This window comes from Hypomesus transpacificus, chromosome 6, assembly GCF_021917145.1.
Source record: "Hypomesus transpacificus isolate Combined female chromosome 6, fHypTra1, whole genome shotgun sequence".
In the NCBI taxonomy this organism is placed as follows: domain Eukaryota; kingdom Metazoa; phylum Chordata; class Actinopteri; order Osmeriformes; family Osmeridae; genus Hypomesus; species Hypomesus transpacificus.
In genome coordinates this window covers 2,074,649-2,100,816 of record NC_061065.1, presented here as the reverse complement: position 1 = coordinate 2,100,816, position 26,168 = coordinate 2,074,649, and the positions used below count along the sequence as shown (strand labels likewise).

General features: G+C 49.3%; 2 protein-coding genes across 4 annotated transcripts; one reads left to right on the top strand and one right to left on the bottom strand.

Moving 5' to 3' along the window:
• Positions 1-309: 309 nt before the first annotated feature.
• Positions 310-21,988, top strand: slc5a6a (solute carrier family 5 member 6a). Of its 3 annotated transcripts, XM_047021808.1 has the most exons (18): positions 310-696; positions 785-865; positions 8,430-8,531; positions 9,807-10,267; positions 10,635-10,700; positions 10,834-10,885; positions 10,991-11,058; positions 11,215-11,369; positions 11,517-11,657; positions 11,782-11,911; positions 12,055-12,143; positions 13,771-13,883; positions 14,369-14,436; positions 14,696-14,782; positions 15,807-15,979; positions 16,132-16,235; positions 16,365-16,486; positions 17,522-21,988. In XM_047021808.1, the coding sequence occupies exons 4-18, from the start codon at positions 9,920-9,922 to the stop codon at positions 17,762-17,764; spliced, it is 1,959 nt and encodes a 652-aa protein (XP_046877764.1). In that variant the 5' UTR covers positions 310-696; positions 785-865; positions 8,430-8,531; positions 9,807-9,919; the 3' UTR covers positions 17,765-21,988. The 3 variants fall into 3 exon arrangements, with proteins under 3 accessions (XP_046877764.1, XP_046877766.1, XP_046877765.1); XM_047021810.1 differs by lacking the exon at positions 785-865; XM_047021809.1 differs by lacking the exons at positions 310-696; positions 785-865 and adding an exon at positions 1,030-1,050.
• Positions 21,989-24,363: 2,375 nt separating this feature from the next.
• Positions 24,364-26,118, bottom strand: LOC124468957 (transcription factor 23-like). The gene is made up of 3 exons (XM_047022020.1): positions 25,740-26,118; positions 25,137-25,421; positions 24,364-25,010 (listed from the first exon to the last, which is right to left on the bottom strand). Exons 1-3 carry the CDS (start codon positions 25,809-25,811, stop codon positions 24,873-24,875), a joined length of 495 nt encoding a protein of 164 aa, XP_046877976.1. The 5' UTR covers positions 25,812-26,118; the 3' UTR covers positions 24,364-24,872.
• Positions 26,119-26,168: the final 50 nt, after the last annotated feature.

Genomic DNA, 26,168 nt, shown 5'->3' with positions numbered 1-26,168 from the left:
TTAATAAAAGTCAGGTTCCAGAATTGCTCTGAATATTAAGTAGTTTAGATCTTCGACCTGAACTGGTGTTAGTATAGGGTGATGTGATTGGCTACATATTGTCCAATCGAATCGTACATGCTGTGTTTTCTACGGGGGGCTTGCTGTTCTGCAAGTTGCGTTTGCAATGCAAATATCTCCTCTAAATGTTTCTGTCGCAGGTGTTGCAGCCTGTTATAGCCGGTTTAGTGACAAGTGAGTCATTGCACTGTCGGGGAGGGGGGGGGGGGGGGGGGGGGAGAGATGCGGCAGCTGGGGGGCAGCATGTCAGCAACGTTTATTGGAATATATTCTCAAACCCTGTCAGTCTTTAGAGATCAAAGCATTGCTCTTTAAGATGGTGACACCGGCCGTCCCTCTCGCGCCAACATCTCACATCGCCGAAATGTGTTAAACCTACGCAATTATACTTATTTGCGGTGACGTTGGACGTTACGGCACATATTCTAAGGTCAATAAAATGTCAATTTAGGTGACATTGCACAACTCGTCACTTCCAGATGATGCCCATAGTTTGCGACGGAAGACTATTATTAGTCAGTGAAAGCACATGTGTGTAGTGTGTGTGTGTGTAGCTTGACAAGCCAAGGTTGGGCGGTCCAAACCGTCGTTAGTGACATCTTTCCTCCATCCGACGGTGACTGACTGCGGCTCATGGTAGGATTCATATTTCTTTCGTTACACATGAACCTAAACACCATGGCAAGCTACACATTGATGCGGACATGATATTGATGTGTCGTAGATGCTGTCTGAGCGTTCACGTCTCTGATCTCCAAACCTGAAGCTGTCTCACGCGATCGTACGCAGCAAGGACCACGCGGACGTAAGCTCATTAATAATATATCCAGATAGCTATTTATCTAGCTTGATTCTTTGAAAACTAATATTCACTTTTGGGAGGTTGCATGTTGACCAACTGTCATACAATATGTATTACATTCTTTCATGGCTAGCGAGAAAACGGCGTTCCATTGAGTGAAGCAGTGTCTGCCATACACCTTGGACATGGTGCGTCTGCCTGCCGCTACACTGTGTTAGCTAGCCTGAGTTAGCTCGCTAACGCTAGCTAGCTGATTTTGTGAATGAGTAGAAAAAGACAATTTAAAAACAAAGCTGTTAGTGTCTGTCAAGTGAGTCACATTGCGCCAACCGTGTCTGCGACATGTTTGCGCTTGCTAGTTGTGTCTCTCTGTGTTTCGCCTGTTGTAAGTGAGAATGTAATGAGCGTTAATCGATCTTGCTTATACAGTAGAGCATCACGCTGCAATCAGTGGTTCAAAATGGATAGCTCTAGCTTACTTGACAACAGCAATCAATTTCTTCCATTTTGTTCAAAAAAACTGTAGACCGGGGCTGATGTATGTTGTTTTCTTTCAGATGTCATAATGGTTATGGTAATATGGTTATGGAAATATGTTTTTACTGTAATTTGATGGGATATCGATAGAAATATCATAGAACACCTCAAACGTTTGTCTTGTTGCTACATTGGATTTCTCTTCCGTCAGTCTGCACCAGTATACTGTACCTCTGGCAACAGGTCTGAAGAGTCACCAGAGGACTTGAGACAGTCTGTCTTTTACAGCATGGCATTAAACTGACCTTTTCAATCAATGTACTGAAGCTCTCTCTCTCTGTCTCTTTCTCTCTCTCTCACAGTCTCTATAGGGCAGCTTCAGTATCATCCATGTAGTTATTCATTGTGGGCTGTTGTTATTAATATAGGCCATCTATTAGATGTGTAGCTGTGAGAGGCCAGGGGATCAGAAGAAACTGTTTTGAGTGTTATAAATCCAGATCTATAATATCTTATCCGTTTTCATCTTTCCATTAGTCCCGTAACCGATTCTGTGACAGCGTGGATCTTTGTGGCAGATTTAAACCTTCCAACATTGTAATCATTTTGTCTTCTTCAGTAATTTCCCTTACATGATAGTGAAAGGGGAAACAAGCTGGGCTCTCTGAAGTAGCGTAACGGGTTCTCTCTGGTTGCCAGGTAACGGCTGCTTTCCAAGTCTTCCATGTGTGCTTGTTGTGAAGTCTCTCTATCGATGTTAGTGGCGTTAGCTGTTTGGTAAGTAAGGAAGACTATCCACTTGAAGCATGTCGTCTGGCAACTGCTTGTAACACAAAACTTGGGATTGGTAAACCGGTCAGTATATCTCAGTTTGTGAGCGGGAGTGAGGTTTGGCCAGCTGGCTGGTTAACTGACCCAACCCTTTATGGTTTAACCAGCATCAGATTTCCTCCTTGGGACATTCATTTAGAGCCATGCGAAGGGGTAACAGTAGACATGCTAGCATGGACTATCCATCTAACTTCTGACCTTTTTATGATTTAGTGATAAGGATGAGTTGGGCTGTGGCTGCCTTCTCTTGAGAGAGGCTAGGTCCACACAGAGTACTAAGTCCCTCAGTTGCTCAAGCTAAGTCTGTTGAGAAAAGTATGTTTTTCTTCTGTAATTGTCTGATCTGCTGAACCTCACACTGTCTGGTACTTGTGTTAATTTTAACAGACACTTTGATCCGTGATGTACAGCAGGGATTTGAACCTGCAGTCTTTAACAGTCAGATGCAGTACCCATCCCCACCTTTCCCTGCCAGAGTATTTTTCTGTTCCAACCAGACTTTGGATGTTGACCTTTGTGCTTGGTGTCCTACTTGCAGCACGGTGAGACTGGTTGGTAATGCTTCCCTGCTGGCCCCATGCTCCGTCTCCCACGGCCTCAACTCTGCCATTTTAAGGAGCTTTAGTCCTTTTCCATAAATCCTTGCTGACTTCTCAGGGGTTCTTGATCTAACCTGTTGGAACAGCTAGTGCAAGCAGTCAAGCTGAGCAGGCCTCTTGTACACACGCACACACACACACACACACACACGAGAAAGAGGGAGTGAGAGATTAAAAGATGATGGCTTCTGTGTAAAAGAAAATCTTAATAGGGGTGGGAATCTTTTGGTACCTCACAATTCAAATTGCTTCTTGGGGTCACAAATCCATAAATCGATTTTATACATTTGTGAATTGTTCGAAGACTAAATCAGATTTAAAATGTGAATCAATTCTTTTCTCCCACCCACCCCTACTTCTTAAGCTCCAGGGTTTCTATTAAGGAGAAACATCCCAGACACACAGTATCAACCTTAACCAGGGTGTTAACCAGCCTTCACCAGGGGGTTAACCAGCCTTCACCAGGGGGTTAACCAGCCTTCACCAGGGGGTTAACCAAGGGCTGGGATGTGTCTGGAGAGAGAGAGAGAGAGCTGGGATGTGTCTGGGGAGAGAGAGGGCTTGGATGTGTCTGGAGAGAGGGAGAGAGGGAGAGAGAGGGGAGGGGGAGAGGGGATGTGTCTGGGGAGAGAGAGGGCTGGGATGTGTGGGCTGCTTCTCCATTTTACTTCAGAGAACTGGATGAGTCATGATTTCAATAATACGTTAATTTAGCTTTTATCCAAAGCTGTGTACACAGGGAGGTGGGGGTGGAGTTGAACCTGGGATCTCTTGATCTGTAGTCATACGCTCCACATCATGAGTTATTTTCATCTCTGTAATAACCAGAGCTGCAGATGAGTCTCACAGACAGCTTGTCAGGACTGGATTCCGCGGATCTCTCTCTGAGACCACTGCAGTACCTTGGTAGATCTCTCTGAGACCGCTGCAGTACCTTGGTAGATCTCCCTGAGACCACTGCAGTACCTTGGTAGATCTCCCTGAGACCGCTGCAGTACCTTGGTAGATCTCTCTGAGACCACTGCAGTACCTTGGTAGATCTCTCCCTGAGACCACTGCAGTACCTTGGTAGATCTCTCTGAGACCGCTGCAGTACCTTGGTAGATCTCCCTGAGACCGCTGCAGTACCTTGGTAGATCTCTCTGAGACCGCTGCAGTACCTTGGTAGATCTCCCTGAGACCGCTGCAGTACCTTGGTAGATCTCTCTGAGACCGCTGCAGTACCTTCGTAGATCTCCCTGAGACCGCTGCAGTACCTTGGTAGATCTCTCTGAGACCGCTGCAGTACCTCGGTAGATCTCTCTGAGACCGCTGCAGTACCTCGGTAGATCTCTCTGAGACCGCTGCAGTACCTTGGTAGATCTCTCTGAGACCACTGCAGTACCTTGGTAGATCTCTTCCTGAGACCGCTGCAGTACCTTGGTAGATCTCTCTGAGACTAGGGATGAGCTTAATTAATCGACGATCGATTATCGATCATTAAGAATTTAGTCTATGACATTATTTGTTCATCAATAAAACTAATGCGTGTTCTGTTGCGTAGTGTGAGTCTTGAAGGGATGCAATGGATTTCGCTATGTGGCAGCAATTAAACATTTTACCAAATGAAGCCATGTTTGGGAAAAAACGCCACACGCCTACTCAGTTACCGGCGAGTTTCCATGTATTTCAAAAGTAAACATGAAGAGGTCACGGCGAAGTGTAGCGTGACACCATATTAACTAAAAAATTACCTTGTTCACTGCCAACACTGCAAAGCTGAGTATAAATACAACTCCTCCACGACTCAAATGATGTACCACTTGAAGAACGTACATCGACCCTGGTTAGTGGCGGTGCATCCTGCTCTCGGTGTTAGCACGGAGGAGCTGCAATGCACAACGAGCAGAGAAAATTACCCAACGAATCTGCAAGTCCATCGAGATGGATATGCTACCCTAAAGTATTGTTGAGGGCGAAGGTTTTTATGAAGCTTTGTTAATTAGCCGGAAAAAAACTAGGGTCAGTTGTGTTTGAGCACAGGCTTCCAGCTGTCTGCTCCGCTTCTAGGAGTTACAGAAATAGTTGTTTTTCTTGTAATAGCTACAGATCTCAATGTGGAAATTCGCTGTGTTTCTTCTATTTTCACTGCATTTTAATATAGCCTATACATAGTTAATTTTAATATAAAAATGTTAATGATTTATCGAAAATCGATCGTTAATTCTCCCAACGATCGATTAAGACAATTTAGTCGAATGCCCATTCCTATCTGAGACTGCTGCAGACGCCAGCTGCAGACAACAGCAACAACCTTGATTTATAAAACACATTGAACACAATACAAATTGATCGAAAATGCTGTACATAATGCATAGCAGAAATACGCTACAAAACAACAAAGCAACATTGTGACACATATAAAAGCAAGTGATTTGAAGATCTGAGTGCCCTAGCAGGACAGTATGGCACAATGAGATCACAATTATACCTGGGATGTGTCTAGGGAGAGAGAGGGGGCTGGGATGTGTCTAGGGAGAGAGAGAGAGAGAGAGGGCTGGGATGTGTCTGGAGAGAGAGAGAGTGCTGGGATGTGTCTGGAGAGAGAGAGAGGGGGCTGGGATGTGTCTGGGGAGAGAGAGAGGGCTGGGATGTGTCTGGAGAGAGAGAGAGAGTGCTGGGATGTGTCTGGAGAGAGAGAGAGGGGGCTGGGATGTGTCTGGGGAGAGAGAGAGGGCTGGGATGTGTCTGGAGAGAGAGAGAGGGCTGGGATGTGTCTGGGGAGAGAGAGAAAGAGGGCTGGGATGTGTCTGGGGAGAGAGAGAAAGAGGGCTGGGATGTGTCTGGGGAGAGAGAGAAAGAGGGCTGGGATGTGTCTGGAGAGAGAGAGAGGGCTGGGATGTGTCTGGAGAGAGAGAGAGGGAGAGGGAGAGAGAGAGGGCTGGGATGTGTCTGGGGAGAGAGAGAGGGGGCTGGGATGTGTCTGGGGAGAGAGAGAGGGCTGGGATGTGTCTGGAGAGAGAGAGGGAGAGGGAGAGAGAGAGGGCTGGGATGTGTCTGGAGAGAGAGAGAGGGCTGGGATGTGTCTGGGGAGAGAGAGAGGGCTGGGATGTGTCTGGAGAGAGAGAGAGGGCTGGGATGTGTCTGGAGAGAGAGAGAGGGCTGGGATGTGTCTGGAGAGAGAGAGAGGGCTGGGATGTGTCTGGGGAGAGAGAGAGAGAGGGCTGGGATGTGTCTGGAGAGAGAGAGAGGGCTGGGATGTGTCTGGGGAGAGAGAGAGAGAGGGCTGGGATGTGTCTGGGGAGAGAGAGAGAGAGGGCTGGGATGTGTCTGGGGAGAGAGAGAGAGGGCTGGGATGTGTCTGGGGAGAGAGAGAGAGGGCTGGGATGTGTCTGGGGAGAGAGAGAGGGCTGGGATGTGTCTGGGGAGAGAGAGAGAGGGCTGGGATGTGTCTGGAGAGAGAGAGAGGGCTGGGATGTGTCTGGAGAGAGAGAGAGAGAGTGCTGGGATGTGTCTGGAGAGAGAGAGAGGGGGCTGGGATGTGTCTGGGGAGAGAGAGAGGGCTGGGATGTGTCTGGAGAGAGAGAGAGGGCTGGGATGTGTCTGGGGAGAGAGAGGGAGAGGGAGAGAGAGAGGGCTGGGATGTGTCTGGGGAGAGAGAGGGCTGGGATGTGTCTGGGGAGAGAGAGGGCTGGGATGTGTCTGGAGTGAGAGAGGGCTGGGATGTGTCTAGGGAGAGAGAGGGGCCTGGGATATGTGCAGCAGGTACAGGTGACAACAGCAGGCCAGGTGATTAAAGGCTCAAACTGGACTCACTGTTTTCAGCCCTTTTATATTTTCAAAACATGCTGTCTGATGAAAGGTGGGATTTGCCCTGGGAATATCAATTTTCCTCAGACTAAATACTGCAGTTGAATTCTGAAGGTTGTACAATCTTATCTGTTGACCCAGACATGTCAAGTAAAACCCAGACCCCCATCCTAAAGCAGCTCCATATCGTCACACATCAGACTTGTTGCCCCTGGCTGCGAGTCACATGATACGTCCTAACGGTCGCCACGGTGACTTCTTTCTGACTGAATGAGTTGGTTAGAAAGATGGTTGTCAGATTTTTCCACTTCTCTTCTTGTAGAGGGCTGTGTTCTGATTATGGTCTGGACCTTTACATGTGTAAAGACCTTTACATTTACCGCTGTTTGGAGATGAGCAATGTTATCGGCCTCACCTGTGAGTGGTCATGATGTTTTGATTAATCTGTGTGTGTCATCTCCACTGTACTCTGCCTCTCTCAACCCTGCTGTGTTCTATAGGGGTGCAGACAGCCCGGAGACAAGAGAAGGCAGTGAATCATTAACCTAATGAGTATGGCTGTGGGAAGCTTGCTACCTCACGATTCGATTTTTAATCACATTTCGATTCAAAATATGCTTACATTTGATTCCAGTTTGCTGTTTAGTGTTGCTTGTTTCTATTTGACTCTGATAGGCAGTTAAGTGTTGAAAATCCCAATGCATCAAAACCTTAAAATGTATAGTTTTTTTGCACTTTTGTAAACCCATTGTTAAAAGAATTAAGTTTTGAAAATGTGTGAATCAATATGAATCGCTAGAAGACTGAATCGCAATTCAAAATGCGAATCGATTCCCTCCCCCTCCCCCTACTAATGAGTCCATTGTACGCCAACCATGCTGACCCAGCTCTCCAAATCTCACTTCTTTAGATGAATATGTGACAGTAAAAGTGTGTCATTAACAGCTCCTGGTTTACAAGCACACTGACACATGTGTACAGAGCGTGTGTTTGTTAAAGCTAGCTAACCTTGATCCTTGGACAAGCTGGTCCTTATGTGACGACTAAACACAGGAGAGGAGAGGTTAGTATTGTCTGGTGTTTAGTTTGACAGGGTCAGCTGGTCCTTATGTGACGACTGAACACAGGACAGGTTAGTATTGTCTGGTGTTTAGTTTGACAGGGTCAGCTGGTCCTTATGTGACGACTGAACCCAGGAGAGGTTAGTATTGTCTGGTGTTTAGTTTGACAGGGTCAGCTGGTGAATGAGTAGGCCCTAAGGATGTCCATTCGAGGAAAACAGTCAACTTTCTTTTACTGGAGTCATTTTATTATTGTACCGTCCTGTTCTTTACAGGTACCTCATTTACTGACCCTTCACGCACGCACTCTCACACACGCACACTTCTTTTACACATGCACCCAAACACATGCCCACTGAACCGGTCTGAGCTAATCAAATCAGAGTTCTCACCAGTCACCTCACCCTAGTGCCTTACCAACACACACACACACACTCGGTCTCTCACACTACCTCTCTCACACTCTCTCTGTGTGTCTCTGTCGGTCTGTCAGCAGGAGAGCTGCAGCATTGTGTTGGTATGAGAGATAGAGTTGCATTAGTTCCCTTGGAGGTGTAGCTGTCTGCATGTGTGTTGTTGTAGGGTTAGGGTGTAGGGAGTCCAGAACCGTTCAGAATCCAAATATTGCTTGTAAGCGAGAGGGTTGATAACAGTTTGGGTAGTGCCAGCACAAACATATCAAGGGATAATGTTCTGTTGTCTTAACATGTTCTTTATACTTTTACAAAACAACTACTTGGATTTATGAAAACTTTTATATTATTTTAGCTTTGCTAACAGTGTTATGAAAATATGATTTTTTTCTTGCAGGTTGTCCCTTTGTTTGATTGGTCCTTGTGAGGGAGCCACGCCCACTATCTGAGTACTAAGAGTGTTTCTGGGTGAGGACGACAAACATCGTCTACTGAAGAGGTAAGACCTACGACACATCTCCTCTCCCTCTCTCTCTTCTCCCTCTCTCTCTCCCCCGTCTCTCTCTCCCTGTCTGTCTCTCTCTCTTCCTGTGTCTCTCTCTATCTCCTTCGCTTCCTCTGTACTTCTGTGTGTTCTGTGTGAGAGAAAGAGAGATTACCTCTGATCATCTCAGTGTCTTATCTTTGGACTGTGGCACTAACTGGAGCTCCAGTTTAACCAGACAGTCACATTCCAAGGTTGTTGTTTTTGCATCTCAGGGCAACTGGGTGTAAAGTGTTCACCTTGAGGTTACATTACTATTAGAATAGGTTATAGGGTTGAAACAGGTTTTATGTGCATTAAGGGTTAGTATAGTGTACTATTTATTGTTATCTGTAATTTAGGAAGTTTCACTTATTTAAGCTCAGCATTGATGTAAATTATGTTCTGTGTACTTATACGTGTATATATTATGTTATGTTATGCCAGGTGCTTCCGTTGTCTTGTCTTAAGAATTTCAGTGCCCAGTCTAACCTTCTGTGTACCTGACAAATAAAAGACTTGAACTTGAACTATTTGCGTTATTAACGGCGTTAACGCAAACCCAAATTAACAGCGTCAATTATTTTATCGCGCGATTAGCGTTCTTTTTGGCCTAGCAAACTTTGTGATTTTTTCACATGCTGTTGCAACAACTACTGACGTTAGAAAAACTACAACACCACACCGGATCAAGCTAGACCGGAAACAAAACAACAGGCACGCCACACACTTGTTTGGGCTTGCAAGCCGGCTAAAGAGTGGATGGCGAGCGCGAGACGTCGAAATGGATGCCAATAACATTATGAATGGAAAGTTTACTTTTAAAAAGTTGCAAGACCAAAGTGATGTGTGTGTTTTATCGTTGTGAACTGACCCATCATCACAGCACGTCCAGTCTGAAATACCACTTGATGGCCAAGCACACGGCTGATGAGAATTCTCCGCCCCCTCGTCAAAGCCAGGCGATTGCAATGTTGTTTTCAATAAAAAACAAACATTTGCACTAAGCAATCCGATCCACTTTTCCATGTTGATAAGATCATTAAAATGCGTAAAAATAACAGGACAAAAAGAAATCAAGGGACATTTTGAATAGATAAAAATGTGTGATTAATTGTGATTAACTATGGCATTAATGCGATTAAATATTTTACTTGTTTGACAGCACTAATTACTATCAGACTAACATAGGCAGTCAAGTCAAATTAAAGCATTAATTTATCTCTCTCTCCCCCCCCCCCTCTCCTGTAGCCCCTCCCCCATCGTGACCTGGTACATCCCTATGGGTGATCATCCTCCACCAGCATCCTGATCTCACCTCAGGAGCCCCCCCCCCTCTCTCCACCCCCACGCCCCGCGGCACCATGGGAGACGTAGTGCGGATGCACTTCTCCACGGTGGACTATGTGATCTTTGCCGTGCTGCTGGTGGCGTCTACGGGCATCGGCCTCTTCCACGCCTTCTCCGGCGGGCGGCAGCGCACCACACAGGAGTTCCTGCTGGCCGATCGCTCCATGGGCTGCCTGCCCGTGTCTCTGTCCCTGCTGGCCACCTTCCAGTCGGCCGTGGCCATCCTGGGCGTGCCGTCGGAGGTGTACGCCTTTGGGACGCAGTACTGGTTCCTGGGCTGCTCCTACTTCCTGGGACTGCTCATCCCCGCTCACGTGTTCATCCCTGTGTTCTATAGGCTCCGCCTCTCCTCCGCCTACGAGGTGAGGGGGCTGTGTGTGATAGACAGGAGCAGGGTTGGAGTGTAGACCTACAGGAGGGTAGATCTACGAGGTGAGGGGGCTGTGTGTGTTAGACAGGAGCAGGGTTGGAGTGTAGACCTACAGGAGGGTAGATCTACGAGGTGAGGGGGCTGTGTGTGTTAGACAGGAGCAGGGTTGGAGTGTAGACCTACAGGAGGGTAGATCTACGAGGTGAGGGGGCTGTGTGTGTTAGACAGGAGCAGGGTTGGAGCGTAAACCTACAGGAGGGTAGATCTCACTCCAGTTCTCAGCATCACTGTCTCCTCTCTGGGAGTCCTCCCTGCAGAGATGAATAAGTCGTCTTGTGTAATCTGGTGTTTCTGTCTAGTATCTGGAGCTGCGCTTCAACAAGACTGTTCGCATTTGTGGCACCGTCACCTTCATCTTCCAGATGGTAATGATGGTTTTATTGTGTGTGCACCTATTATGTATGTGTCTCCAACAAGTATTGTGTGTAGTGATGCGTCTCCAACACAAGTGTGTTCTGGCTCCTGGTGCATTTGAACGTGTGTGTGTGGGCTCTGCAGGTCATCTACATGGGTGTGGTCTTGTATGCCCCGGCCCTGGCTCTCAACGCAGGTAAACACCATGACCTTCACCTGCAGACACTGGGGTAGAACCTCTGCCCGCACTGGAACACCTCTCCCTGCACTCTGTGATTTTGTTTTTGACTTTCACCTGCAGTTACTGGCTTTGACCTGTGGGGGGCAGTGATGGCTATGGGCCTGGTGTGTACTTTGTACACCACACTGGTGAGTCACCTGTCTCACACGGCACACCAGATCACATGTAGTTTGTCATGTTGTCGCTGCTCCTGCTAAAGAACTCATCCTGGGGCAAAAAGTTCATTTATAACAGCTTATCGTCATCTCTCCCTCGTCCCCTCGTCCCCTCGTCCCCCCCCCCAGGGAGGTCTGAAGGCGGTGATGTGGACGGATGTGTTCCAGACGGTGGTGATGTTTGCGGGCCAGCTGGCCGTCATCGTGGTGGGGGCTGGCCAGGCGGGGGGCATGGCTGAGGTGTGGAGGAAGGCTGTGAACGGGAGCCGCATTGCTGGCCTGGAGTGAGAACCTGACCTCACCCCCTCCCCCATCTAACCTCACCCCCATCTGACCTCACCCCCTCCCCCATCTAACCTCACCCCCTCCCCCATCTAACCTTACTCCACTAACCTGCTGTCTACTGTAGTAACTCTAACTGTCTCCCTCAGCCTGAACCCTGACCCCCTGGAGAGACACACCTTCTGGACCCTGGGGCTGGGCGGGGTGTTCCTCATGCTGGCCCTGTACGGAGTGAACCAGGCGCAGGTCCAGAGATACCTCAGCTCTCGCACCGAGAGCGCCGCCGTCCTGTGAGTAGTCAGGGTCATGTGACCTCTGCTGCTCTATGATGTTACCATCGCTCCTCTACGATACTGACTGTGTGTGTGTGTGTATATGCTGTGTGTGTGTGTATATGCTGTGTGTGTGCTGCAGGTCGTGCTACGTGGTGTTCCCCTGCCAGCAGCTGGTGTTGTGTCTGGGCTGTTTGATGGGCCTGGTGATGTTTGCCCGCTACGGAGAGGACAGCCCTCTGGACAAGGGCTACGTCAAGTCCAACGACCAGGTCACCTAGCACTGTGGGCTGTATTATTACATTCAGCAGATGCTGTTTACAAAGACTCTGTGGAATGTTCAGCAGACACAGAGCTGTGCCCTCTGACCCCGCCCTCTGACCCCGCCCTCTGACCCCGCCCTCCTGTCCTGCAGATGGTGCTGTACTTTGTGATGGACGTGTTGAGGGATCTGCCAGGCCTGCCTGGCCTGTTTGTGGCGTGTCTCTTCAGTGGAGCCCTCAGGTGAACCACAGCCCTGAGTCTTAGACATTTACATTTAGTCATTTAGCAGATGCTCTTATCCAGAGCGACTTACAGTAAGTACAGGGACATTCCCCCCGAGGCAAGTAGGGTGAAGTGCCTTGCCCAAGGACACAATGTCATTTGGCACAGCCAGGAATCGAACTGGCAACCTTCGGATTACTAGCCCGATTCCATAACCGCTCAGCCACCCGACTCCCAGACAGCGTCTCTCTCTGACAGCCTCTCCATCTCCCCAGTCTACAGGGAACCTGGGTTGGTTCTAGGACATTCTGTAGTCTAGGAGGATAAGTTGTGCTGCGTCAGTTTCATAACGGAACTATTTCACCCCTTACAGCCGCAGTGCAGTGTAGTATACACTGTGCACATACAGGGCCGGCCCAAGGCATAAGAGAACTAAGCGGCTGCTTAGGGCCCCTGTGGCTACCAGAGGGCCCTAAGGGCCCCAAGAGCAAATGAAATTACAGTTTAACGTATTATGTGAAAATTATTATTCTTAAAAAAAACAAAAAAAACAATTGACCCATATGAGACTAGAGTCAGAGCCCGTCTACACAGAGCCTGCCCACTCCCTATTAAGCCCCATTGTACTAAGTTTGGTTGCAGTTACACCAGAGTTCCACTGGGGGTGATCGCGGTCGAGTGCAAAATGAATGGGAGTCTATGGAGCTGAACGACTACATTTGTCTCTTTTGCCTGATTGTCGTTGAGAAAGCTCCGATTTGATTGTAGTTTTTGCATGTTCAACATGGATCATAGGTCGAAAGTTGAATGAACAAGTACTTATGTACTTTTGATTTCTTACAGGGTGAGTCGTTGTTGCCCATAACACGCTAGCATTCTGCTAATGAATGCTGATTGGTTAGTGAAGGAGTGACTACGACTAGAGATCCCGCTTGATGGTATCCGAAGCGGAACCAGAATGTCAGAGCATTAGCAACATTAGTATGCCAAAACTCTTTCTAGCATGTGTATTGACAGGGAGAACCTGTCAGCTGTGTTGTCGATGCCTTGAGAGAAAAATTTGACCTGAGATTGCCGTAAAGCAGTATCTCTGGTCGTACGATGTGTATGACATCATTGACATTTTAAAAGGCTTTTTAAGACAAAAAAGCGACTTAAAACAAGTCTTACCCCCAGCAGTGTGTATTTTGTTTGCCTCCACTTTCGGATTCAACATTCAAATTACTAGACAACAAATTATATCCTGAAAAAAGGATATTCAGGGATATAGCTCTATAGACCTCCATTTATTCTGCACTCGCCCGTTAGCGCTCTCATATGGAACTACAGTGGAACTGCAACCAGTTCAGAACCCAGAAGTTTCATGAGTGGCAGTTCTCTTTGACATTCTCTGCTAGAGTCTATCATAGGTCTAGATGAAACGGGTTTCGCTACTAAGAATGTTATTTTACATTTGAATGTTTATGCCGCGGCCGGAAAATTAACGAGCGACATCATTGCGTTATAATCAATTATTGTTGGCCACTGCATCGATGCAGCATTGTCCATGTCTGCATCGCGATGCATCGATTATTTGATTAATTTCAACACTTCTACAGCCCATAATAGTAGCCTTCTCCCCATGGCGACGCCTGTTTCCCTGCAGCACCATCTCGTCAGCGTTCAACTCCCTGGCGACGGTAACCATGGAGGACCTGATCAAGCCCCACTTCCCGGCGATGACGGAGGCCCGAGCCACGCTTCTGTCCAAGGGCCTGGGTGAGGTGCAGTTCCCCTCATCCCCACAGGGGGCAGCAGTCACCTCACAGGCTGCTGTCTAAGGGCCTGGGTGAGGTGCAGTTCCCCTCATCCCCACAGGGGGCAGCAGTCACCTCACAGGCTGCTGTCTAAGGGCCTGGGTGAGGTGCAGTTCCCCTCATCCCCACAGGGGGCAGCAGTCACCTCACAGGCTGCTGTCTAAGGGCCTGGGTGAGGTGCAGTTCCCCTCATCCCCACAGGGGGCAGCAGTCACCTCACACATTCAGGATTTTAATTCACATTGAAGCTCATTATATATGTTTGTGTAGTATTTAATAGATGTACATGTACTAATGGAGGTCAAAGGAGTTGTCTATGATGTTGGTGTGTGTGTGTCTATGATGTTGGTGTGTGTGTGTGTATGATGTTGGTGTGTGTGTGTGTATGATGTTGGTGTGTGTGTGTGTATGATGTTGGTGTGTGTGTGTGCGTGTGTGTGCCCACAGCGCTGGGCTATGGTCTGGTGTGTCTGGGCATGGCCTACCTGGCCTCCCTCATGGGCTCTGTACTGCAGGTGAGTATCATCCTGTTCTACCTCATACTGTGACACTCTGACCAGCTGAAAATAAACAGTCCCCTCTCTCTCCCTCCTCCCTCTCTCCCTCCTCTCTCTCCCCCTCCTCCCTCTCCCCCTCCTCTCTCTCTCCCTCCTCTCTCTCCCCCTCCTCCCTCTCTCCCTCCTCTCTCTCCCCCTCCTCCCTCTCTCCCTCCTCCCTCTCTTCCTCCTCTCTCTCTCCCTCCTCTCTCTCCCCCTCCTCCCTCTCTCCCTCCAGGCTGCTCTCAGTATCTTTGGCATGGTGGGAGGTCCTCTGCTGGGTCTCTTCTGTCTGGGAATGTTCTTCCCCTGGGCCAACCCCACAGTAAGTCTCTCCCCTCCTCCCCCCCTGGGCCAACCCCACAGTAAGTCTCTCCCCTCCTCCCCCCCTGGGCCAACCCCACAGTAAGTCTCTCCTCCTCCGCTCCCCTCCTCCCTCCCTGGGCCAACCCCACAGTAAGTCTCTCCTCCTCCGCTCCCCTCCTCCCCCCCTGGGCCAACCCCACAGTAAGTCTCTCCTCCTCCGCTCCCCTCCTCCCCCCCTGGGCCAACCCCACAGTAAGTCTCTCCTCCTCCGCTCCCCTCCTCCCCCCCTGGGCCAACCCCACAGTAAGTCTCTCCTCCTCCGCTCCCCTCCTCCCCCCCTGGGCCAACCCCACAGTAAGTCTCTCCTCCTCCGCTCCCCTCCTCCCCCCCTGGGCCAACCCCACAGTAAGTCTCTCCCCTCCTCCCTCCCTGGGCCAACCCCACAGTAAGTCTCTCCTCCTCCGCTCCCCTCCTCCCTCCCTGGGCCAACCCCACAGTAATTCTCTCCTCTTCCGCTCCCCTCCTCCCTCCCTGGGCCAACCCCACAGTAAGTCTCTCCTCCCCCGCTCCCCTCCTCCCCCCCTGGGCCAACCCCACAGTAAGTCTCTCCTCCTCCGCTCCCCTCCTCCCCCCCTGGGCCAACCCCACAGTAAGTCTCTCCTCCTCCGCTCCCCTCCTCCCCCCCTGGGCCAACCCCACAGTAAGTCTCTCCTCCTCCGCTCCCCTCCTCCCCCCCTGGGCCAACCCCACAGTAAGTCTCTCCTCCTCCGCTCCCCTCCTCCCCCCCTGGGCCAACTCCACAGTAAGTCTCTCCCCTCCTCCCTCCCTGGGCCAACCCCACAGTAAGTCTCTCCCCTCCTCCCTCCCTGGGCCAACCCCACAGTAAGTCTCTCCTCCTCTCCCCTCCTCCCTCCCTGGGCCAACCCCACAGTAAGTCTCTCCCCTCCTCCCTCCCTGGGCCAACCCCACAGTAAGTCTCTCCTCCTCTCCCCTCCTCCCTCACTGTGCCAACCCCACAGTAAGTCTATCCTCCTCTCCTCCAGGGTGCGGTGGTGGGGTTGGTGGCAGGACTAGGCATGGCCTTCTGGGTGGGCATCGGTAGTTTTGTGTCCCGCATGCCCCTCCCTCTGCCCCCCGGCAACGCCACCGCCCTCCCTGGAAACATGACCACCGCTGTCATGACAACCATGATCAGCACCATCACAACCAAACAAAGGTAATTTATGCTAATTGTTCCAAATTCTTCTTATGTTCTGTATTTTTAAGATTAGCCTAATAAACACAGTATAAGGAACTTTTTCTGTTAGTCACTGCAAACAGGAGGTTTGTGTGTGTATTCTGATGCCCGTGTGTGTGTGTGTTCCTCAGAGCCTCGGGTCTCCAGGCTCTCTACTCTCTGTCCTACATGTGGTACAGCGCTTTGAACTCCACCACCGTGGTGCTGGTGGGGCTGTTGGTCAGCATGCTCACCGGTAGGACGCGCGCACACACATACACCTGTACACACTACACACACCAGTACACACACACACACCGGTGCACACACACCTGTACATACAGGGCCCATGCAGGAGCTAGTCTAACCTCTCCCCACCCCCCAGGGCCCATGCAGGAGTGTGACCTGACCCCCGGCACGGTGTTTCCTGTCCTGGGCACGCTGCTCTTCTTCCTGCCCCAGCGCCACCGAGACAAGCTGTGCTGCGTCACCCCACTCCTGCACAAGGTATATACACGCTACAGGCATACACGCTACAGGCATACACGCTACAGGCATACACACTACACGCATACACGCTACAGGCATACACGCTACAGGCATACACGCTACAGGCATACACACTATAGGCTACACGCTACATGCATACACGCTACATGCATACACGCTAAAGGCTACACGCATACACACTACAGGCATACACACTACACGCATACACACTACAGGCATACACACTACAGGCATACACGCTACATGCATACAAGCTACAGGCTACACGCATACACACTACAGACATACACACTACACGCTACATGCATACAGGCATACACGCTACAGGCATACACGCTACAGGCATACACGCTACAGGCATACACGCTACACGCATACACGCTACAGGCATACACGTTACAGGTTTACACGCTACATGCATACACGCTACATGCATTCACGCTACACGCATACACGCTACAGGCATACACACTACATGCATACACGTTACAGGCATACACGCTACAGGCATACACGCTACAGGCATACACGCTACAGCCATACACACTATAGGCTACACGCTACATGCATACACGCTACATGCATACACGCTAAAGGCTACACGCATACACACTACAGGCATACACACTACACGCATACACACTACAGGCATACACACTACAGGCATACACGCTACATGCATACAAGCTACAGGCTACACGCATACACACTACAGACATACACACTACACGCTACAGGCATACACGCTACATGCATACAGGCATACACGCTACAGGCATACACGCTACAGGCATACACGCTACAGGCATACACGCTACACGCATACACGCTACAGGCATACACGTTACAGGTTTACACGCTACATGCATACACGCTACATGCATTCACGCTACACGCATACACGCTACAGGCATACACACTACATGCATACACGTTACACGCATACACGCTACATGCATACACGCTACTCTCTGTAGCCTCCAAAGCTCTGTCTGCAACCTGTGATGTGTGTGTGTGTGTGTGTGTGTGCAGGCCAGACCCCTGGACAGCCTGCCCTATCAGATGGCCCAGAAGGACAGTAATGGTGTGGGGCTTACCAAGGAGGGGGAGAGGCTGGAGGAGGGGGAGGAGAAGAGAGGAGGCAAGGATGACGAGAGAGGAGAGGTGGAGGAGAGAGGAGGAGAGGTGGAGGAGAGAGGAGGAGAGGTGGAGGAGAGAGTTACCCCTAAGCCTTCCTGTCCACTCGCTCACATGGTGCAGGAGACATTCTTGTGACCCATGACCCCTCCCACACACACACTGCCCCACCCCACACACAACCCCCCAGACCTCCACCCTAAACCCTCCCACAACCCAGAAACACCACGCATGCCCCCCTGCAGCTCACGCTGCCCCAGGGAGAGAGCCCTATGGGGGCAGGAGGACCAGGCGACGCCCCTGGATGACTCCGAAGATCCAGGGCGCTGAGAAAGGCAGGAACTAACCGACATGTTCCAGTCTTCAATACACACCATCTTGAATTCACTGTACCTCTCTGACGCTCGCACACACCTAAAGGTCACCTTTCAGTCATGAACCTCCAGCAGAGGGTAGAGCAGCATCAGTCTGCCTGAGGGAAGACCTGGAGACGACACCACACCACCTCTCCCTGAAGCCAGAGGAGCAGCTCTGTTGCTGGTCTGAGGCCAGAGGAGCAGCTCTGTTTCTGGTCTGAGGCCAGAAGCCTCCAGCTAAAGCTGACAGCCCTCCCAGCTGGAGACAGCCCTCTGGGTCCTGCACGTTCAGGACTGACCTGCTGGAGCCTAAACACACAGCACTGTGAGTACGGACCAACTGCAACACTTCACTGGAAGGAGTAGAACTACCATGTAACCATAGTAACACCTGCAGTAACACTAACTACATAGTAGCTGCTGAGCAGTTGCACTTAGCGGTACAAGTTATACGTGAGTGAAACTTGGTATGGGGGAAGGGGAGCTGTCCTGGCCCCCCTCCCCCCTCCCCCATCCTGGGCCTTCTTACACTTGTGTAACAACCTATAACAGAAAGACACCTATAACACTAAACACCATTCAGTTACAGTCATTCCTCTTCCAGTGTTGTTACTGTAAGTCTGACTGTAGTTACATGGTAGTCAATGTAACCTCATTGTAAAGTGTTGCAGGACCCACTAACAGAATCAGGATCAAATACATAGTACTTCTTCATACTTGACTAGTTATAAAGTAATAGTATTATTCTCTTATTTTTGTAGAGACAAAGAAAATGAAAATATATAAATGTGGATAACAAACACGTTGAAATGTCACACTAGGAACTTGACCGAAGGCACAATAATCACAGATGTAATAATGTTATGGTTTAAATCGTACAACTCTTCTAGTTAGTCTGCTCCACATGGCCTTTGTTCACGTGTTCACCTCCAAGCTGCTGTAATAAGTACTAGGAGAACTTGTACAGACGTTGATTCCGTAATGTAGAAGCACAAGAGATCACCTGGAGCCCAACTACCGAAGCCCTCACAGGGCTGGACCCCCCTGAGGCCAGGTCTCTGTCCATGCCTGACCTTGTCTGATGGTGGAGAAGCAGTACAGGGACAGCTGATGGTTCAGGAGTTCAGGCCTGAACTCCTGGCAGCATCCATCTCTCCTCGCGCTCTCTCCACACATCTTGATGTTTTGAGGAGACGCTTTTCCAATGATTTAAAATGGGGAAAATACACAATGTTTTGTAAGTGCCCATTTTAATCTGCTATTGTCAATGTTGTAGAAGTTGAAGTGTTTTATTTAGGTTAACACCAATGTAGTTGTTTTATGAAGTGCATACATGTTTTTAATGATTAAGTCTGTCGTGAAGCGAGTGAATCTTGTTAGCTGTTGTCTGGTTTGGTTCAGGGTCATGTGTTTTCATGTTTTGGAATCTCAAGAATTCTAGAATGAGCGGACACCATTCTGTTCCATCGTGGGACATTCTACTCACTAGTCTCTGAGGAGTTCAAGTCTGGTTTGAACTCGAGGCTTGTGTTTTTCAATTCCAGATTAATCCTAAACCTGGACTGAAAATAATCTGGAATTAGGAGAGGCTTTTAGTCAAGGATATCGGGTTTAATCTGGTCTGAGAAACTGGTCCCATGCTGATATCTGCTGTCCTCTTCCTTTCATGTTATTGTCATGGTGGTGGACCAGTGCTGTTGCTTCCTCAGGAACATGTCTGGTGTGCATGTTCTACCATCCATGTCTGACAGGAGCTCTCTCCTGGTGTTTCACGCCAAAGCCAGTTCATGCGTGTCTTGTGTTTATGGTTTGGGGCAGTTTAAGTGTTTTGATATCGTAAACTATCAAGTCTTAACTGACCTGTCAGCTTTATACTGGCTGTCCAAAGAATAATCTTGACCTGAGAAAAAAAGTAGTGTTCGTCCTGAAGGCAAAACTACCAGGCAGTCAAATGATTAAAAACCCCGGATGTTTCCCACTGTAAACATGTACAGACACCACTTTGTCTTACTCAACCATAATGTGATCATTCATCCTCACAAAAAATACCTCGTAGTTGTCCAAAGCATATAGAACGTTAACTCGCACTGTGTTGATGCTAGCTGTGTTTTTACCTGAAGAGAATATAGGCCATAGGTTTCATTTTTTATGTTGTCATACCGAAGTTTCATTTCCGAATGAGACTGCTGTGAAATATTTCTATATGCAAGGACCATAAAATGTTATTTGTGAATAGACGGCAGAATTGGTAATACTTACACGGATGTTTGGGTGGCACCTTCTCAGTTTCCAAGCGATCTGGGGTTCAGTAGTGGCGTCAACCAAGCTAGCATCTTCGCCCTGCTTCATGGGCTGTGCCATATTCTTGCCGAGACAATCCACTAATGAACAACATTTTTATGGTTCCTAGAGGTTATTTTTCGACTCCTTTTTAGTGACATCTTTTGCAAGATACCTTGATATTTTCTTATGTAGAGTATAAGCACTGAACTGTTTCCATGTTCCTTCTTCATACCTGAAATTACTTGAAGTGTGAATCTGTGCTTTAATCCTTTATACTTTTGCTCTTTATTAAACAACCCAAGTGCTTATTAGTTATTGAAGATTCAAAAAAAGAACTATAAGCACATTTAGAACCACACTGTTTGTTGGCCTAGTCTGAGATTAGACATAGAGGTATGGCAAAGACAACTGACACTTGATCAGTGGCGGTTCTAGACACATTTTACGGGGCCAAAGGGGGGCCAGTGTTTAATCAGAGGGGCACATTAAAAGACGGAAACAAATTATATTTAAACAGTAAAGACTTTAATTTTTGCCTTACATTAAAATCATACAAATGGCTCTGGCACTCCCTGTTCCAGGTCCTCAGCTCTCTCAATACCTTGATATGTTTCTCTCACTTTTGTATTTACTGGGGCAAAAAGGCTGTAATGTCCCTTCCTCGTTTCATGATGACTACTACAAGAAGAAAAACAACATAAAATAACAAATATTTTTATTATTCAGTCAGCACAGGGGGGCCAGGGACATTTTTACAGGGGCACTGGCCCCTGTAGCCCCCTTTGTAGAACCGCCACTGCACCTCATGAATGAAGGCTGTGATTGTGGCCAGATGAATTGTGAATAGCTTGTGTAGTGACAACTCATACATTCACCAGTTGTGCAGTTGAGATGAAGCGAATCCACTGGAAACTGACTTCTCCATCATCGAGGCAGAACTGTAAACCCTAACCCTGTAAACCGCTGATATAGAACGAGGCTGAGCTAGACCAGAGAGCGCGAGGAAACATGCCACAGTAATTTCAAAAACGATAATAAATATTATCCGTTGATATTTATTATCATGTCCGTTTATCTGACGTCTTGTCTATCTTCTTTGTTTGTCAGAATTCTTCCTCATCATTCCAAAACAAACCTTGAGCCGTGGTGCGCCCGGCTGCTCAGGTTGTGCCTTCATAATATCTGTTGTGATTATAATTTTTATACTGTTGGATGTGGTAAAAGTGAGCAGAGGTCTACTTTGACTGAAGCAGATTCACGGATCCAAATGATGTTAGTCTTGATCACGACACCAAAGCGTTACAACACCTCACATTAAGATTACACCGCCTACCATGAAAGTACTTACCAGTAATTCCTCTTCCCCTGTTAGCCCACCCTCCCCTCCCCCATAGCAAGTTTCACTTGAGTAATAACTTGTAGGCCTGCCACTAAACCACAATGGTGTGTAACTACATAGCGGTTCCTGTGCATTTACAATGTAACTATAGGTGCTGCTATGTGGGTACATGGTAGTTAATGTAACATTCATGTTAAGGGTTGATGAGGATTTTCCAAATGACCTGTGATGCCTTGCTGTTGGGACCTGCTGTGTGGTAGTTGGGGTCATGTGTTGGGCATTACGTTCAAGAACTCTCATTAAATGTCCTCTGTTTTTAACTGGATTAATTATTGTGAAAAGACTATTGTTGTCTTAAAAAAATAAAGTCATTTTTGATTGCAATTTTGTTGTTGTTGTTGAGATGTAATGGGGAGTTAATCTGGTGGACATCAACCTGTCTGCTGTGTGTCAGGGTTGGCTCCTTCTCCTCTGGCGGTCGAGTTGTTCCTCCCTCCCTTCCTCAACCCTCCCTTCCCCCATCTCCTCACCCTTCCTTCTCTTGCCCTCTCCTTCCTCTCTCCCTTCCCCCATCTCCTCACCCTTCCTTCTCTTGCCCTCTCCTTCCTCTCTCCCTTCCCCCATCTCCTCACCCTTCCTTCTCTTGCCCTCTCCTTCCTCTCTCCCTTCCCCCATCTCCTCACCCTTCCTTCTCTTGCCCTCTCCTTCCTCTCTCCCTTCCCCCATCTCCTCACCCTTCCTTCTCTTGCCCTCTCCTTCCTCTCTCCCTTCCCCCATCTCCTCACCCTTCCTTCTCTTGCCCTCTCCTTCCTCTCTCCCTTCCCCCATCTCCTCACCCTTCCTTCTCTTGCCCTCTCCTTCCTCTCTCCCTTCCCCCATCTCCTCACCCTTCCTTCTCTTGCCCTCTCCTTCCTCTCTCCCTTCCCCCATCTCCTCACCCTTCCTTCTCTTGCCCTCTCCTTCCTCTCTCCCTTCCCCCATCTCCTCACCCTTCCTTCTCTTGCCCTCTCCTTCCTCTCTCCCTTCCCCCATCTCCTCACCCTTCCTTCTCTTGCCCTCTCCTTCCTCTCTCCCTTCCCCCATCTCCTCACTCTTCCTTCTCTTGCCCTCTCCTTCCTCTCTCCCTTCCCCCATCTCCTCACTCTTCCTTCTCTTGCCCTCTCCTTCCTCTCTCCCTTCCCCCATCTCCTCACCCTTCCTTCTCTTGCCCTCTCCTTCCTCTCTCCCTTCCCCCATCTCCTCACCCTTCCTTCTCTTGCCCTCTCCTTCCTCTCTCCCTTCCCCCATTTCCTCACTCTTCCTTCTCTTGCCCTCTCCTTCCTCTCTCCCTTCCCCCATCTCCTCACCCTTCCTTCTCTTGCCCTCTCCTTCCTCTCTCCCTTCCCCCATCTCCTCACCCTTCCTTCTCTTGCCCTCTCCTTCCTCTCTCCCTTCCCCCATCTCCTCACCCTTCCTTCTCTTGCCCTCTCCTTCCTCTCTCCCTTCCCCCATCTCCTCACCCTTCCTTCTCTTGCCCTCTCCTTCCTCTCTCCCTTCCCCCATCTCCTCACCCTTCCTTCTCTTGCCCTCTCCTTCCTCTCTCCCCCCCTTGTTTCCAGACGACCTGCTCGTGCAGGGGAGTGTGGCCACTGAGCTTCATAAATCCAGCAGTGTCCAGCAGTGTTCTGTCTCTAATGAGCTGTAGATACTGAAACTATGTTGATTATCTCCCAACATGAAGGGAGGCAGTACAGGGTTTGCTGGCACAAACACACATTTTGCTGATACACATAAAATTTACTGCAACTTATTTTAAAACCAGTACGTTTTTTTGTAGGGGCGAGACTTTCATCCATAGAACCCACATTTGAGTTTGAATGTTGTGATGGTGACTGGATCTTACCCATTCATAAAGGAACCGCTGAGAGTGCGGAATGGGACGTGACAGTTGATGTTGTTCAGAAGAGGATTGTTGCTGATGTGACCATTGGAGCTGGTTCTCACGTCCGTACACCCCTAAACAGCCTGCCCTGTTCTCCCACTGCAACCCCTGCCCTACTGCCTGGACGCTGGCGGAGGACCCAATGACTCATTCAGATCAGAAGGGGGCCGGGGGGGGGGGGGGGCGGAGGGATGAGGAGGGGGGGTCGCCCCCAAAGCAGATTTATAGAAGTAGCCTTGAACACCAGATCAGCTCTGATGGACCTGAGCCCAGGCTGGAGGAGGAGAGGGGAGAGGAGGAGGAGGGGGGGTGGAGAGGAGGAGGAGGGGGGAGAGGAGAAGAGAGGGATGAGTTGAGAGGAGGAGAGGGATGGAGGAGATGCTTTGAGTCTTGTTCGTTTGTTAGAAATCACGTGTTCAACTCTCAGCAACGCCGCAGTTTGAAAGATGTGTGCTGCTTGTCTGGGTTGTGGATTCCCAGCAGGGTTGCACCATGTTAAAGTGCACTTTTTGGAGATGACAGAGATTCTTAAAATTCAGTCTCAATATTGCTCAAGTTTTTAAAAGTGCCATTACGTGCCTTTAACTCTCTTCAGGGAGGTGATTAATGCAAACATCCGCTGGTTTGATGTCTATTGCACTTCGTCTTCCTTCATCTAAGCAGTTATTACAGTGCTAATATCCTTGGTCACGGTTCCACAGCTGAAAGCTTGTCTGCCAAGTGTTCCTTCAACAATCCTCCCTTTAAGGTTATCAGTCTGGCCGTTCTGCCCCTCTCCCCATTCCCCTCCTCTCTCCCCCTCCTCTCTCCTCTCTCCCCTTTCCCCCTCCTTTACCAGTCACCCACACCACCGCCATTCCAAAACAAGGCCCACAGCAAAGGGATAACCATACACTTTAATATCCATCTCAAACATAAACACATGATTGTTTAACATTGTAATGAAAGTCATAACATGTGAAAACAACCTAATTCTGCAGATCTCCTAGGTGAGTATGACAATATTAGATTTCTATCTGCATGGTCTAATTTATATCAGACTTAATGACTTCAAAAAGTGTTTGTTTCTTTGGCACAAGCATTTTTGTAACATTGACGTTCAGAGTACATTTCTAACGCGTAGAAGGTAATGTTTGTCCCTGTACCTACTGTAAGTCGCTCTGGATAAGAGCGTCTGCTAAATGTCTAATGTTAGACAGGCCCTGCTCAGCTCCTTGTGATGAGTGCAGTTGAGAATCCTGTCATCCTGGTGGAGGTTTAATGTATCCCAATGACCCACCGCACATAACTACCCACAACCATCTCAAGCCCTCAGAAGTCTCTAGAAGTTTCATGTAGAGCTCCGGATCATTCTGTCATGACCTTTGACGTAGGGGTCAGTGGGTGTGTCTCCCCCTCCCCTGAGACTGACGACTGATTGGTCGACGCGCCTGTCAGTATCTCCCCCACACTGCCACAGTACAGCAGGGAGCGCATGGGCCACTTCTGCAGGAGACAGGCTGGGTTAGCTGGGTCAGGAGGATCGAATCCCCCGTCTGTCCTCCCCTCAACCCCACCCTAATCCTAACTTCAACCCCCATCCAACTCAACCCAAACAGCCCCCCCCCTCACCTTGACAGGGTGCAGGAACCCTCCAGGCCTGGGGGGCGCTGTGTGCTCCCCTGGCACTGCGCCCTGGTCCAGGGTCTCCGTCAGGTGGCTGATGTAGTTGGCAGCCAGCACCAGAACGTCCAGTTTGGACAGCTTGGTGTCAGGCGGCACGGCGGGCAGCGCTGCCTGCAGGCTGTGGAAGGCCTGGCGCAGGTGGCGCACACGGCTCCGCTCCCGCGCTGCGTTCTCTGGGGAATGCTGGGGGCGGGGGGGCCGCGAGGGGGGCAGGCTGGGGAACGACCGCACCTGGACCACGGACAAACCACAATTCGTTCAAATTAAAGTATAGAAACGTTGTTGTCCATCCCTATATGGGGAGAAACGTGTGTGTAGACAGAGGCTCAAACACACATGTAGCAATACTGCAGCTCCTCACCTCTCCTCACGTTGCATACAGACATACAAACATGATTACATAGATGGGATGGGTGCACCTCAGTGGTTAAAGCATCTGACTGCAAATCAATAGATTGTAGGCTCAAGTCCCCAAACCTTAACCTTATTTGTTTCACGCTAAACTGAATGAACACATAAAAGGTATACGTTCTTGGTTGTTCAACTCACCCACTTCTTGGCTTCTCGGCTGCGTGTGGCTGGTGTGTGTCCGGGCGGCGTGGCGCTGGTGCTGGCCTCCATCCTGGCTCCCCGGAGACACACACCCTGGAGCAGCACCTCAACACTACACAAAATGTTTCTGGAGTGAACCGAGGAGCAAGATCCAGAAGATCTTCAGTAACACAGACACGCTCACATAAAGATTACACTCTTTAAAAAGGTTTTTACGAAAACATTTTGCTAAACGACAAACCCTGAGATCCAGAAGGTGTGTCACTAAGTCGTACCTGAACACACCTGCAGCTTCTTCACCACTGTCCCAACTCTCAGCTCAAACAGCTCCCGGTAACGGGCTCCCGTTAACGGGCTCTGTGCATCACTGTCATCTGTCCACCCTGTCCCACCATCCCTCTCTCCTCCCCTCTCTCCTCCCCTCTC